At 37.8% G+C, this 15,873-nt stretch overlaps 1 protein-coding gene across 1 annotated transcript in view; it reads right to left on the minus strand.

Moving 5' to 3' along the window:
- PDE10A (phosphodiesterase 10A) overlaps positions 1-15,873 on the minus strand; it is a 196,329-nt gene that overhangs the window by 35,053 nt on the left and 145,403 nt on the right. The window contains exons 8-13 of the mRNA XM_068153032.1: positions 13,625-13,675; positions 12,021-12,079; positions 8,877-8,928; positions 5,290-5,432; positions 3,134-3,226; positions 2,334-2,520 (exon numbers count right to left, since the gene is read on the minus strand). Coding sequence (XP_068009133.1) covers positions 2,334-2,520; positions 3,134-3,226; positions 5,290-5,432; positions 8,877-8,928; positions 12,021-12,079; positions 13,625-13,675 — 585 coding nt within the window. The remainder of the gene's footprint in view (positions 1-2,333; positions 2,521-3,133; positions 3,227-5,289; positions 5,433-8,876; positions 8,929-12,020; positions 12,080-13,624; positions 13,676-15,873) is intronic.

Consider the following 15,873-nt stretch of genomic DNA (forward strand, 5'->3'; position numbering starts at 1 on the left):
CTGTGGACATTGTCTGCTTAGACTTTTGAAAAGCCTTTGATGCTGTTTCCCACAGAATTCTCATGGACAAACTGTCTGCTTGTGGTTTGGATGAGCACACTGCTGGATAAAGCACTGGCTGGGCAAACAGGCCTGGAGAGTGGTGGTCAGTTGAGTTAAATCCAGCTGGCAGCCAGTCACAAGAGCTGTTCCTCAGGGCTCAGTGTTGGGACCACTTCTGTTTAACATCGGTGCAGGTATCTTGATGAAGACATAGAATATGTCATCAGTAAGTTCACAGATGACACCAAGTTAGGTGGGAGTGTTGATCTGCAGGAGGGTAGGGAGATTCTACAGAGGGACTTGGATAGATTGGATCCATGGGCCAATGTTAATGGCTTCAACAAGGCCAAATGCCAGGTCCTGCACATGGGTCACAACAACTTCAAACAATGCTAGAGGCTTGGGGAAGTATGGCTGGAAAGAGGTCTGACAGAAAGGGACCTGGGAGTTCTAATCAACAAGCAACTGAATATGAGCCAGCAGTGTGCCCAGGTGGCCAAGAAAGCCAATGGCATCCTGGCTTGTATTAGAAATGTTGTGTCCAGCAGGAGTAGGGAGGTGATTGTTCCCTTGTACTCAGCACTGGTGAGGCCACACCTCGAGTATTGTGTTCAGTTTTGGGCATCTCAATACAAGAGAGATGTGGACCTGCTGGAACAAGTGCAGAGGAGGGCAACAAATGTGGTGAAAAAGAGCAGGCTGAGGGGAGACCTCATGGCTGTCTACAACTACCTAAAAGGACGAGAGTCAAGAGGCTGAAGCTGGTCTCTTCTCCCAGGTAGTTAGTGATGGAATAAGAGGGAATGGCCTCAAGCTGTGACTGGATAAGTTTAGACTGGACGTTAAGAAATTTTTTTTCACAGAAAGAGTGGTCAGGCATTGGAATGTGATGCCCAGGGAGGTGATTGAGTCACCAGCCCTGGATGTGTTTAAAAGTCATTTGGATGTGGTGCTTGGGGATATGGTTTAGGGGTGAGCCTTGTAGAGTAGGGTAATTGGTTGGACTTGGTTATCCTGAAGGTCTTCTCCAATCTGAATGTTTCTATGATTCTGTAACTCTGTGAACATCACACATTAGAGAAGTGACAGATCACATGAAAACTGGGCCTTCTATCACATCATTCTGCATGTACTCACTCGGGTAAACATCTAAGATGTATCACTGTGTATGAGCTCTCCCAAGAAAAAGAATCAAAGTTTAGGAGTTAGAAACAGAGCTTAGTCCCTTGCAATATGCTAACAGGAAGAAAACTGGTAACAGGGCACAATTCATATTTTGTGACACTGCATGACTTCAGCTATCTATGTAGTTAATGGTACATGAGATGTTTATCATATTACAATACAATACTGTGAAAAATAAACACAGTTAATTATTGAGGGGTTCAGACAGCTGTTGCAGACACGTGAGAACAGAACATAAAGATAATCACCTGGAGCACTATGCCCTGACAACTAACACTCACCATCTAGGAACAGTGAATTCACACACAACTAATTGCATAATCCCAAATTTCATTTATATGCAGGCCTTTCTACTTGTCTTGAGTCACATGGAAAAGTTTTGAGTACTTGTTAGTAAAATTTGCTGCCCCATTAAGACAACAGCATGATGTTGGTAAAACGACTTAATGCAAATCACCAGGCTTAACTGGCACTGCATTGTACCTTACCTGCCATGAATATGATGCATTTCTTCTGCACTGTGTTTTTATTGCATTTATTGCATTTTCATACTTATATAGTAATGCTCATTATATTGCTTCTACTTCCTATAGGAATAGTAACTTTTGGAACAAGACAGGGTTTGAAAACAAAAATAGCTAACTACTCTTTATCTAGAAGCAGGGTTAATTATGAGTATGTGGCACAGCATATAAATGTATACACTTGTATCTTTAAACATTAAGCATATGGAATCGAGAGAAAATACATCTCCATCCCTCAGCTGAATTTGCAAAACATGTGATCTGAAATTATGAAAGTAGGAATCATATTTTCTAATTGAAACAGAGAAAAAACAGATATTCACAATTCAGAGCTTGCTCTTTCAGTTCAGTTACACACAACTGATGTACCCAGAGTACAATTATTTCAGAAAGCATCAACTGAATCCCTATCATCCTCTTAAAATACAATTATTAAGCAAAGAATTTAATTATTCCTGTTTCCTTGTTAATTCAAAGAAGCAGAGTTACAAATCACTTTAATAATGTAGACCAAAACCTTAAGTAGGATTCTATGTCTTCCCATTAAAAACAACAGCTTACAAAACTGTAATTAAAACTTACATTAGCACAGTGTAAGGCTAAAGCACAAAAGACTGCAAACATTTTAAAGTTGTTCTCATCAGTTTTAGAGAAGGCACTTCCACTTATTTTGTTCACCATCTGCACAACACCTATTACACTTCCTCGGCTTACAATAGGCATGCACAGGATATTTCTGGTTGTGTAGCCTGTGTAGAGGTCTACATCTCTGAGGAGCCCAAAAAGAGAAAGGAAAAAAAAAAGAAAAGAGTAAGATTATTAATATCTATTTCTTCTCAGAAATGTTGATGTACAATATACACATTTTTTTTTACAGTAGACATAGTTAGTACCCACAAGAAGTTTACCTCCAAAGCTCTTAAATATTTCCACCTACAGTAACATATTTAGAAAGAACTTCCTAATCCTTTAATCTCCATAGAGATAGAGAATTAATACCTCCTTAAATGTACAGTCAGTTTGTTCATAAACATAGATGCGCTGTTTGTTAGTGAATTGGCTTTTCTCGCCCAGGAAACTAAGCAGATTGACAAGGCAGCTAATAAAGAAAAGCAGCAACAGCCTGCCTAAATGAGCAAAGTTCTATAATGGGAAAAATAACTAAATTTTTCTGCATTATATTTATATGTGACAAAAGTAATACTTTTTATTTGTGTCTTTAAAATATCTATGATGGCTAAAGCATTTAAATGTATATCTATAGATTTCCTCCTCATCAAAGGATCACAGCTCCACGAATGCATCCTAGTACAAAATTTAAGTGGTAAATTTAAATAAAAGGTTTGGTGAGCTATTATCCCCACATGCAAGTAACATCCTACCTGTTAAAGCGTGGATCTGCATAGGCATCAGGGATGTTAAGTACTTCTCCTGTTCTTGCCACTTGACCAGCAATTCCTTTTTCTATAGAAAATCTGTGGAAAATAAAAATGTGTGTTAGCCACAATATGAGCTACATGCAAAAATGTTTTTCCAGTGGAGTCTGTCTTGGGCACAGTAATGGATACTTGTTCCAAATCAGCGTCATTTTGATGCTCTTAGGAGAAAACTCTTACAGGACAAGTAGAAGTAATTAATAAAATAGAAAAGCAAATTCTAATAAATACTTTGTGAAAACATTTTATAAAGCTGTATAGTTTAATGCAAAAGATGACACAATATGACCATTTTAATGACAAAAATTGAAAGCCTTCAGTTACTGTGGGGGTTATGTCTAATAAACATGACATTTGTACAGAACCAGAGACTTGTGTTTACATTTAGAAGCTACTGATTTTATCATTGGCTTTTGCATATTCATTGCTTCATTAGATCTGCCATAGGCAATATGGAGCTTGTTTCTTCACGGGGGGCAGGTCTATTGAGTGAAAAAAACTTTGGAGAGGGATCGGCGGAAATTTCAGAGCTTAGCATTACATACATTTGCCACGTACACTTCAGAAAAAAACAGCTCATTTCAACTTAAACACAAAAATTAGATGCTGGAGTTGAATTGGAAAAAAATGAAAGTTTGTCCAGCAAATAAATTATTTTCAATTCTTTGACATAAAACAGTTATAACATGCAAGCACAGAATTTGTAGAGGAAAAATATTTAGAAAGAAACACATATGGAACACTTTCAAGCCTAAATGTACCTTGGTAGTATTTTGCCCCCACTGAAGTTAGTGAGAAATTTGCAGGATTTCACCCTGCACACCTAATATTAAGTTAGTTTCTTCTGATGCTTCTTATATGTACATCACACCAACTTAAGGCCTCCTGATGACTGATTCAGTGTCACTTTCCTATAGAAATTTAGGTTGTACTTCTCTTTCCATATAGAGCACTCCTAAAATGGCTCACACTCTTACACAATAATTTTCATACAGAAAAGACAGAAAGATATAACCAAGAAAAAAAACTACAAAGTATGACAGTGTATGTTAAAGCAGGCCACATTCTTTCACTTAAACCACCTCCTTACTTGTCAGTATGCAAAATGCATCAATTTTGACACCTTTGATTTTCATTCATACAATGTAGTTAAGTAGAAATAAGTTTGTCTAAAGGAGCGTAAGCAAAGACATGAACCACAACTCATATTGGCTCAGAATTTTAAAAGTATAAGGAGGAAATGAAAAATACTCAGAAAACTGGTGCTGAGTATCTTCCTCATTTACTCATACTTTTATTTTTAAGAAGCTACAGCTTTTAAAACCTGCACATCTTTGAAAGCCTTGAGGATCCATAATGGTTCTAAAGTGAAAAATATTGTATTTCCTTTGTTGCTGTGTCTCTTTCACTAAAAGAACATGCATATATGTAAGAATTATATAATTGTGACATTAAACAGAAATAGACATACATTTTAGGTAGAGAATGCTGTGTATACATTAGAAGCCCATATACATTTTCAAATTCACCACTTCTAGCACACTTCAGAATCATAATGAAAGTTTGAAAATACTCTACATTCACATGAGAAAGATTTAAACGAAATTACTGGACTTGCAATTTTCAAAACAAATGACCAGTCCATACTAGATTCTACATATGCCTAATACATATATAAGAAGTACGCATTGTGATTTCCTTGCTTTGGATGTGCTTAAATTGCACAAATTTGAATTCCTCTTGGGAGCCCTCTTGGGATAAAAAGTCCCATATTGGCAGACTACAGATTAGGTGCACCTTTACCTGCACCTTTACCTACCTCAAAACACCTCTGTTTTTTTCCCAACATGATTTCCAAAAGGACCGCCTCCGGAAGACGGCATTTCCAGGAGTGACGTTATAGCTTCAGAGACGTTGTTTCGATGGCACTGCAATGTCATTCCCAGAAGTACTACCTTCTGGAGGCGGGTCCTGGTGGGAATGATATCACAGTATGACAAGTATTGTCAGGGTACCTGCAGATAGTCACAGAGACTGGGTAATAAAATGCCTGCACAGCCGTAGTTATAATGAAACCGTGTTATTCTGCTAGCTACTCTTACCTTATTTCTTTGGTCTTCTTGAAGACAGGTTTCCCATCATTTTCTTCTCCAATATCAAAAAGATCTGAATACAGTTCCTTATTTTTGTGGTCAACCTGGAAGAGTGCACACCTATCTGCATTCACGAGGTTTTTTGCATATATCTATAGACAAAAAAAAAACAAAACTAGAGTTAACAGTCATAGGTTAGATTATCTTGAGTCACTTATCTGCTAAAACCTTAGGTCTCTAAAAGATGAAAATTTTGAGAAATTATCCAGTATCTGTCTGAAAGGGCATCCACCTTCACAGTAATCTTTTAGGATCATAACTCAACATGAAAGCCTCCCTTTTATTCAAGATTTATTTGCAAATGAGTGTTCCTCTCTTTGAGAAATACAGGAATATCTTTAGAGCCTTGAACTTTTGCTGAAAGAAAAAAGCTTTCCCATTGCACTGTTTTTCAAGTATAAGGAATGCTTTTCACAATGATACCTTTCCTCTCCCTATGCTTACATATTATTCACCTATACTTGATTTTAAATAGATAGATATGACAAGATCTAAGAACATTTTCTGCTTTTTGTCTTTATTTTCAATGCAAATATATGGATATTGAAGATCAAGCAAATAAAAGGCCTAACATAGAGGCTAGTGTTTGTTTCCCAATAAGGCTAAAGTACGTGTAATACATGACAATGAACTAATAGTGAAGAAGTGTCATTATGGATTGCCCTATGCAATGATGTAGGTAATGGTTGTGTTCTCCTTTTACTAGGAACTGTTATTGCACAAAAGATGAGACTTAGTAGTTTTGCACAGGCTAACCAAAGGCCACAAGGTACCATCCCACAGTACAGCAATAGACTTGCACAGTATCATGCTTTCAACCAGACAGTTTTATCTTAGTAAAATCAACTGCTAGCTAGCACTGATTGCCAGAACAGAACTTTGTCCCCAAAACACTCTTCACTGAAATGTGTCTCAGATACACAATGCACTTTCTGAGAACAAGAGGAAAGAGCGTGCCAAAGTCAAACAAAGATTATTGTGTTAAGATGATGTATAGTCAGGTTCAAGAACCTGCTCTATCCAATTCAGATATATGTCCTGTTTCTTATCTGCTCAGAAAGTATAGTAACTGCATGGTAGAGCGTGAGCTAAGGTGGATCTCCCTCTGCTTTTTAAAAGTGTATGTAATAGCTATCTAGGCATTCAGCCATAGGAAGAGGCTGACTACCTTTTGGTGTGCAACGGCTGCATATCATATGTCTTAAAAATTCTCAAGCCTTTCATATGAATGAATTAACCTCCCCCTCACTTCCCTTTTGGTTTTCAAAACTAAAACCAGAAACTTAAGATACTTTATTTCATATTAAGGTAAATATAAGAATGTCACCCTTTGTCAGAAGAAAAAAACCCTAGGAGACAATAAATCATCACATGGGGGATTCTAATCCCATGTCATATGAACTGTGTAACAGGAACTGCAGAGAAAACATCTAGATCAACTCTACAAAACTTGGGAGAACCCTCCTATGCTGGCAGTATCTGTGGCTGGAAAGATTCTGTTACTTTCTACCCAATTTGCTCCATCACAATAGTAGAAAATCAGGGAGACTGCAAACTAAGAGATAACTTATGAGAACCACTTCCCACTTAGCGCACTAAGAACTGTAAAGATCTTGGGCCACTCACACCAAAACAAAGTGAATATAAACTGTGCTGAAAAAAAGATAAGAGGTCCAGTAAATGCCTCTCTACAACTATTCAGGCTCTGTATCAGATTTCTTTATAAGATCAACAGCATGGTGTTGATTTTCTACAATTAAATTTTGTGTTCTAATGCATATGACTCAAGAACTTACCTTGGTCACAACTCAGGCTTTTCAAAAATAACTACTTCAATATTAGTAACTGAGAGAAGTAGGTAATGGGACAAGAGCACCTTACTTCTCTAAAGCCCTAGCTCTAATCCAGACCAGTAGCTGAAGGGGAATATCAGTACAAAAGATGTTTGCACTGTCAGCAGGGAGGCCAGGAACCACCTTCTGGGTAGATAGCTTTTATCTGCTCAAGCATACTGGCAAGAACATTTGTGAGGCAACTTAAATTCTGCTTCCCCTATTTGCATCTGTATTCAAGAACACCCTTATAGCATGAACTTTGCAGAGGGATTTTAATGAAAAGTAAACTGAAAAGAATGCTAAAACCCCTGTATTTTTTTTCTTTATTATTACAAGAATAAATTAAACTTTAAGTGCAATCATCAAATGGTGAAGTAGTGAGGTGAAATTGAGTTCCACTCTTTTCTCACTGTGAGACACATGATGATGGTAAAATCATACTCCCATCAGACGACAGTGCAAACATGCAATACAATTACTTGCCCCCAAAACCTGCCAACTGCTACAGCTTACAAGGGAGGCTGAGTGTGAAACATCTGCAAAGGTTAAAATGAAGAATCATGATGCAGCCAAGCATTGGAAGAAATAATGACAGAGTAAGCATATTTTACTGCCAATTGTGTTTTTGATCAGACCTTTGTTCACAGGGAAGACCAGGGAAGAGTACCAATATTTGTTCTCAGTGCTATATTGCATCAGGTTTTTTAAATGTCAAGCCATTTCTAAGCAGTCCATTTAAATTGGAAAAGTCAATTGTGCAGAAATGTGTCATCTCGTGCAGAATCCTTGGCTGTGTACTAACCAGAATAAGACAAACACTGCGGGATATTTTCCATTACTAAGCTGAGTTTCTAAATAAAACCACGTTAATATTATTTGCATTCTAATTTGGTTCTCTTTGAATAGTGGAGCTATAACATTGAAGACTGAAGCAAGTACTGTTGGAGCATAATTTTTTGAATGTGCAAATTGAAACCATACCCTTACACACCTGATTAAAATTTTACACTCAGGAAAAAGAACTCTATCATGCAATTAATGTGCCTAAAGCTAAAAAACACAATTCATATATCAAACAATCAAAATGTGACACAAGCAACCAGTTTATATGTATTTGTAAATACTATTCAGGAAATAATTCTGAATTCAAAAGTGATTCAGAAAATTATAATCTGTTTCTGAACTGTACTAATTCATTGATTAGTTATTTCAATTGACTTGGCTTTGGTGTTTTTTTTATAAAACAGTGCACTACTCTGTCACTCTAGTTCTGGGTGTAAATACTTCTGCGAAGTAAAAGGGATCTCATGTCTTGCACATTTCATTCAGCAACTGCAACAAATACTCCAGGAGTAATGTTTGACCTCTAGCCCTTTCTACAGACATTAACTTCTTCACTAGTGTTTTGCAGTATGCAGAAAACTGAAGTTAGGGAAAAGGAATCAATACAACAAGCTGACATAAAAAGAAAGGCATATTTCTGTTACATCCATTACTTATGAAAGTTGTGAAGCTGACAATGAAAAAAATCAAGCTGACCTTTGCAGCCTTATTCCACATAGAAGCATTAATACTGTTTGTATTACATGTTCATCAAAAAGATTATGTATTTCAATGAAGTAACATTTACTTCACGAGAAAAGGAGAATGAAGGACTTTAATAACAGACTAATAAAGTTAGAAATTAAAAAGACAACTTACCATTATATGTTCAAGTAGAGAATCTATTGCAACTATATTATCAAAATATGTTCTGCCAAAAAAGAGAAGTCAGTAAACATTGGCATTTAGTCAAACACCTCTCAAATGGCTGTCACAGGTTCCTGTTTCACAAACAGTGGAGACTGAATAGGTGAAAACATAAACCTCTTGCACGTTGAAAATAATTGACTGACTGGCTACAGGACAAGGGAATTGAGACATGTTCCTAGATCTGCTCCTAGAATCCATTATTCTACAATGTCAGAATCATAGAATGTTCTCCATTATGTGCATAATTTTCTCTGTACAAAAGGCAAGCATTGCCTACCATGAACCAGACAGGCACCTGATGAGCAACACCAAGAATGTATCAAAATGGCTTTGTCACCCTTTACACACGAAAAAAATTAACAAAGAAAATCAATCCAAAAGAAAAAAAATCAGTTGTTGATATATATTATCCTTATGCTTTAAAAATAACTCCTTACGTTCATGCATAGAGGATTATGTGCTGAGAACTACTGAAAAATATGTATTGTAGATAAATTCACATATTATCAAACCCTTAACACTTTTTAAAAGGCAACAATTTATAAAACTCTTAATTAGTTTTCTCTATCAAGCCAGGTGCAGCATGTTGAAATTGAAGAAAAAGACTGATTTTGTGACTTAAAAAAAGAAAGATATCTTTTTCATAGCTAAATGGTAACTGTGCAAGGACAGTGAACAATATTGAAGGATAAAGGTCAAATTTATTAGTAAAAGAAGTCTAAATCTTCCACATTCCACATCTTAATAACTTTCAGATTACAATGTCCCAGCAGACATAAGGACATTTGTTCTATGCCCTTGAACATATATACAACTCAGTTCTGCATGGGTGTAGTGGAAAGAAAATATATAATACACATGAAGAGATGGAGTACTGTATAGTATGCCCTTGCTAGAATGTTACAGTGACATGGCATGCTAACAATTTCTTCACTTATTAGGAAACCTTCTTTCCACATAAGTAAAGGTACAGATAATTTCTAAAAGGGAACTATTGATTTTTTTGCTAGTGCAAGTCTTCATCTACAAGAAGTTCATAAAGTTGTTATTAAAAGGTATCCCAGCTCCATGGCTAAAAGCACAGGGTTACTTTTTTGATGTTGTTAATCTAAACAATTCTAGCTATTGATAATGCCATAGGAGAGCTATTTTTAATAGATACACATCTTAACTATTTTCAGTATGTACTGTAATTTTTATCTTAATGAGGGGTTTTAAATTACAAAGATCTTTTAAACAATCTTAGTACCATGTCCCAAAAGTAAATTGCCAGCCCATAAATCCAGGTAGATTAATCCAACTGCTTAGGTAAACTAGCTTAGTACAGTGTTAGTAACATAAAAGCACTCTAGAAAGGAACACACTGGTGCACTGGCAAGGTAATGATGAAAATGTCCTTCAAGAGATACATTCTGAATCTAAACTGAAATAAAAAACAAACAAACAAGCAAACAAAAAATAAGAGCCACAGAAGTGTTTGTGATGGTAAAAATTCAGGACATCTCATTTTTCCACAGTGTGTCAGCTGGGGTCAGAGTGGCTGGAGAGCAGCCAGGCAGAGAGAGACCTGGAGGTGCTGGTCGATGGTAGGCTGAACATGAGCCTGCAGTGTGCCCAGGCAGCCAAAAGGGCCAATGGCATCCTGGCCTGCATCAGGAACAATGTGGCCAGCAGGAGCAGGGAGGTCATTCTGCCCCTGTACACTGCACTGGTTAGGCCACACCTTGAGTCCTGTGTCAGTTCTGGGCCCCTCAGTTTAGGAAGGATGTTGACTTGCTGGGACGTGTCCAGAGAAGGGCAACAAAGTTGGTGAGGGGTTTGGAACACAAGCCCTATGAGGAGAGGTTCAGGGAGTTGGGGTTGCTTAGCCTGGAGAAGAGGACACTCAGGGTTGACCTTATTGCTCTCTACAACTACCTCAAGGGAGGTTGGACTCTTCTCCCAGGCAACCAGCACCAGAACAAGAGGATACAGTCTCAAGGTGCACCAGGAGAGGTTTAGGCTGGAGGTTAGGAAGAAATTCTACACAGAGAGAGTGATTGCCCATTGGAATGGGCTGCCCGGGGAGGTGGTGGGGTCACCATCATTGAAGGTGTTTAGGAGGAGACTTGATAGGGTGCTTGGTTGCATGGTTTAGTTGATTAGGTGGTGTTGGATGATAGGTTTGACGTGATGATCTTGAAGGTCTCTTCCAACTTGGTTTATTCTATTAGTCTATTATTCTTTGTGATGCACTCAGAAATTCTTCAACCAATAAAATACTGTTTGATAAAATACTGTTAAGCACCACAAACTGATTTACCAAAAGATCAACTCTGGTATGTCTTTTAATTTATTGTCTATCTCTACTAGTTAAAGATACTAATACTAGCACCAAAAAAGGGGGAGGGGGGATGAAGGAAGAGCCTGCCACCTTAGACTCTAAGATACTTTGGAAGTCTAAGACAAATCTCTCATACTCTTACTAGGTTTTCAATTTAATTTTACACGAATTAGACAAGGAATTAAAAGAAAACATACTATATGCAGTTGAGGTCTCTGAAAATGAAAACAGAGTCACCAGAAAATGCAGGGGAAGAAACATTACCCAGCAGTCCTGATTATTCAAGGACACATCCCTAAAGTGCATATACTTATGTGTGCATGTGTGTGTACATACATGTCAACAATGGGTGAATGAAGATGAAGTAAACTAACTTTTCATTAAATCCTTTCAAAGCTTCTAAAAATGGCCATGAGAAGAGATGACAAGCCTATTTGTCACTGCTCAAAAGAGGGCCATGTTTAACAGGGACAGAAAAGGCAGAGGGTGAAAAGGCAAAGAACAAATGCAAAAACACCCACATGAGTAAACAAATTACACAAGGTATAGTCAGATGTTACATTTTTTTCTGCACTACCATAAAACTGTGTTTAATAGGTATGCCCCACTGCCAGCCACATCATTGTCCCTGTGCTGAAATTTGCATACACTTCAAGGTATGCCTTCGCACCTGCTTGTGAGCTAGTTCAAAACATAATTAGATAGGAAAAGTCATGTTAGAAAAGCTCATTAAAATGAATTGATGAGATTTTAGCACAAGTCACACTTACTTTGATACATCAAGCAAAAAGTCATTCAGTTCAGTCTGCTTGGCAAGGCCCCGGCACACCTGGAAGCACAGATCACGTTATCATTTGTAGCAGAAGAACACTGAAGTCACAGGGAAGCTGACACCACACAGTCTACCCATTTCATTTTTATGAAAATACACCATTAGTACACACATGTTACACCTCTATATATAATTAAAAGCTGGATTGCTGGGCTTCAATCTTGACCATCAAAGCTGCTGAGTTAAAACTGTTGAATGCAAGTAACAGTAAGACTCTGAAAGATGTTGGTTGTTACACTTCTTCATGCTGTCTCAAAGGCTGTCATGAATATGGTTATGGAATTAGCTGCTTCTCCTCATCCAGCCACTCAGCTCTTTCAAGAATGTCAAGCAGTTTATTTGCTTTCTTCGTTAGCATACTTTTACAACTTTTTTTACAGGTTGCAAAGTAGCAAGTAGACAGAATGAGAAACTAACATCAGTTAAACTGGTAAGTTTAATCAAGCTAAGAGATGGATGATAATACATTCAACTATGGGAAAAATCACCATGAACATGAACACAAAAGGTAGTATGCATTCTACAGTTTAGAAGTGGAGTGTTAGATGAAGTAAAGCCTTGAACTGTATTTTTATTTCACCTAACTGCAAACTCTGTATCTAAATTACAGTTGAACACCTGTATATTACTAGAGTAAGCACTGAGGTGAGTATCCAAAACTAGAGACACTTTCATCTGTGAAACACAAGCATAAATAAATATGCAAAGTATGACAAACTATGTCCACAAGCCTTATTATTCTTGCCTATTATAAGGTAACCAGGTATACCTTCTTGAAATATAATAATTCCTAACAGCCACCTGTGAGTCTGGCAGGTACAGCCCAACACCAGATCAAAACTCTTGCATTCTTCTTATGCAAAATACTGGCAAGGACAAGCCTCCTGTCTAGCAGAAGGGAGAAAAATTAAAACTACCGATGCACAGGCCTGAACTAAACCTTCCACATTTTGTTTTCGTAGGTGTGAAAGAGAATCACAAAATTCCTCCTGAGTTGACAGAAGAACCTATTCTACCATTTCCTATGAGTTGAGGTAACATGCTTAGTTTCAGTGTTACCTTCTTTTACCAGCTGATCTAACAAAACCTATTGGCAAAGCTGCTAGAGTTTGCTATAGCAGCTTGCACTGTTTGGAGGTTCATAAGGCACTTGACTTCTGACAGCATGACGAATTCTAAATGGGAGTAGTTACAAGACTGTGAAGCAGCCAGCAAGGATAGCTTAAAGTAGGTTTAGCCAATAATACCTAATAATCTCAAACAGAATACCAAAGCAAGAGGAAAGCAACCATTTAGTCTAGAAGTTGCCTTCTTACCAGAAAACAAATACAGTTTGTTATTTGATCCATAGTTACAAGTAAGGAAAACTAGCTCAATGCACAACAAAAATGTCAGTGTATTTTTCCCAGGTTCAGGGAAGGGGTTTAAATCAGTGTTGTAGTAGTGACTTCGACTTAACTTTGATCCTAATTCATGTTCCTACTAATCAAGTTCTGGCAGAAGGGTTACACAATGAAAAAGTGGAAAACCACCCACACTTACTTGTACTTGATGTATTGCTACTGAAGCCCATGCAAGATTTGCTGTTGCAACCTGAAATAGAAGAAACTAACTCTGATGAAACCTTGAAAACTGAACATCAGTTACATGCTTGTTTTCTTTATCTAGCTGCTACATAAGTTGACTGAGCTGTTTTAGACATGCAGGCAGTTTCAATTTGTGGGAAGATGGCTATATTGTGCAAATCCCAGTATACTTATCAGTGTTTCAATTTTAGTAAGGTACATTCAGTCACAAGAGAACAATCCTCACTTTTTGCATCAAAAAATGCTTACCAATGCTCTTCAAAAGTGGTATTGGAAACTCATCAGCTGAGAAATGCAGTATCAAAACAAACATCCCATAAGCCAAGGGCTTAAAAAAAATTACCTTATATATGCTGTTGAAAGGCATCTGCCACAGAAATAAAATATCCCATAACATCTTTTGGAGATGTATCTCTTAAGCCACAGCTATTTTCAGCTGTAAACAGGCACTACTTCTTTCATTAACATTTTGGTGGCAGAAGAACCAGACCTGATCCCTCAGCTCAAGACTAGTGTTTTAAGTATGACAGTTTCCAGGCAACATTTCAAACAAATGTTACGTAAACTGCAGTTAACTAAGATGCGCTACCACACATAATATCCTGTCCTTGAAACACAGGAGCTTTATAGGAACAGAGAGGACCAAACTACAAAAGGTCTGCTGCTGCATACCCTCCTAAGGCAGTGGGTTTTAATTTTACTTTTTTTTACAAACAGAACACATTGTGCACATTTTATAAAAACTGCTAATGGAATCCAAAAGCTTTCTGAAACCTGAATGTTGAAAGAATGCTTTAGAGCACTCAGAAAGACACCTTAAAATGTTTTTAATTTACTAATAAAATACTTTTATTTAACACCCAGTCTTTTTCGAGTAGACAGCTCATGAACTTCATTTATATTTCATATAATACAAAAGACTCGTATTTGCACAGAACAATGCTTCGCTGAGACCTCTCAGAGCTGTAGATTGGTTAATGTAATAAAAATTAATGAAATTAAAATAAAAGAAACCAAAACAAAACACATTGTCTGTAAGCAGCAGAATATGAATGCTTTTTCTTTTGTCAGGGAGCAGGGACACTGGCATCACAGGCGTCAATCCAGTCTCCTACCATGACCATTACCGGTAAAAAAAATCTGTGGTGCAAAACTGAGGCTGAAGTGACAGTGACTGCCCAGACAATATGCATGCATGGGTAACACATGTATGCTGGGCTACATGCTTTTGATGACCCAAAACTAGCAAATAGCTGTTAACCTAGGAAGAAACTAAGAGACTCAACAGCAGGCATCTCTTATCTACCCACTTCAAGACATCTTGGAAAGGCTACCTGGGTATGCACATTTCTGTGCGCAGCTCTTGGAAATACTGGCTGAACACACTCATCTCGGTGTCCTAAGAGGGTGTGGCTGTAAGAAGATGAATGCTAGTATATGAAACCTCTTTTGCTTCACTTCTGTTTAAAAACAACATCAACTTTCCCCTCCTGAGAGACCTGGTATTAAGACTTGCCATATTGTGGCTACAGCGTGGCAAGAGGGCTCATACCCTTTAGAACCCACACTGAAAATGCCAATTATAAAGACATTTAAAAATCTTGCCATACTGTAAAATAAAGCTTTACTGGAAAGTTAAAATTGAGACTCAGGATAACTCAGCAGTGTCTTTTTTATATTAAGTGATTTTTGTTTCTGACATTTGATTTATACTTATATTTTAATAGAATAGAATAATCAACCAGGTTGGAAGAGACCTTCAAGACCATCGTGTCCAACCCATCAACCAATCCAACCCACCTAAACAACTAACCCATGGCACCAAGCACCCCATCAAGTCTCCTCCTGAGCACCTCCAGTGATGGTGACTCCACCACCTCCCCGGGCAGCCCATTCCAATGGGCAATCACTCTCTCTGTATAGAACTTCTTCCTAATATCCAGCCTAAACCTCCCCTGGTGCACCTTGAGACTGTGTCCTCTTGTTCTGGTACTGGCTGCCTGGGAGAAGAGACCAACATCAGCCTGTCTACAACCTCCCTTCAGGTAGTTGTAAAGAGCAATAAGGTCACCCCTGAGTCTCCTCTTCTCCAGGCTAAGCAACCCCAGCTCCCTCAGCCTCTCCTCATAGGGCTTGTGTTCCAAACCCCTCACCAACTTCATTGCCCTTCTCTGGACACGTCCCAGCAAGTCAACATCCTTCCTA

The sequence above is a fragment of the Melanerpes formicivorus genome, unplaced genomic scaffold (assembly GCF_026170545.1).
Source record: "Melanerpes formicivorus ecotype bairdi unplaced genomic scaffold, bMelFor1.0.p_v2 SCAF_2, whole genome shotgun sequence".
In the NCBI taxonomy this organism is placed as follows: Eukaryota; Metazoa; Chordata; class Aves; order Piciformes; family Picidae; genus Melanerpes; species Melanerpes formicivorus.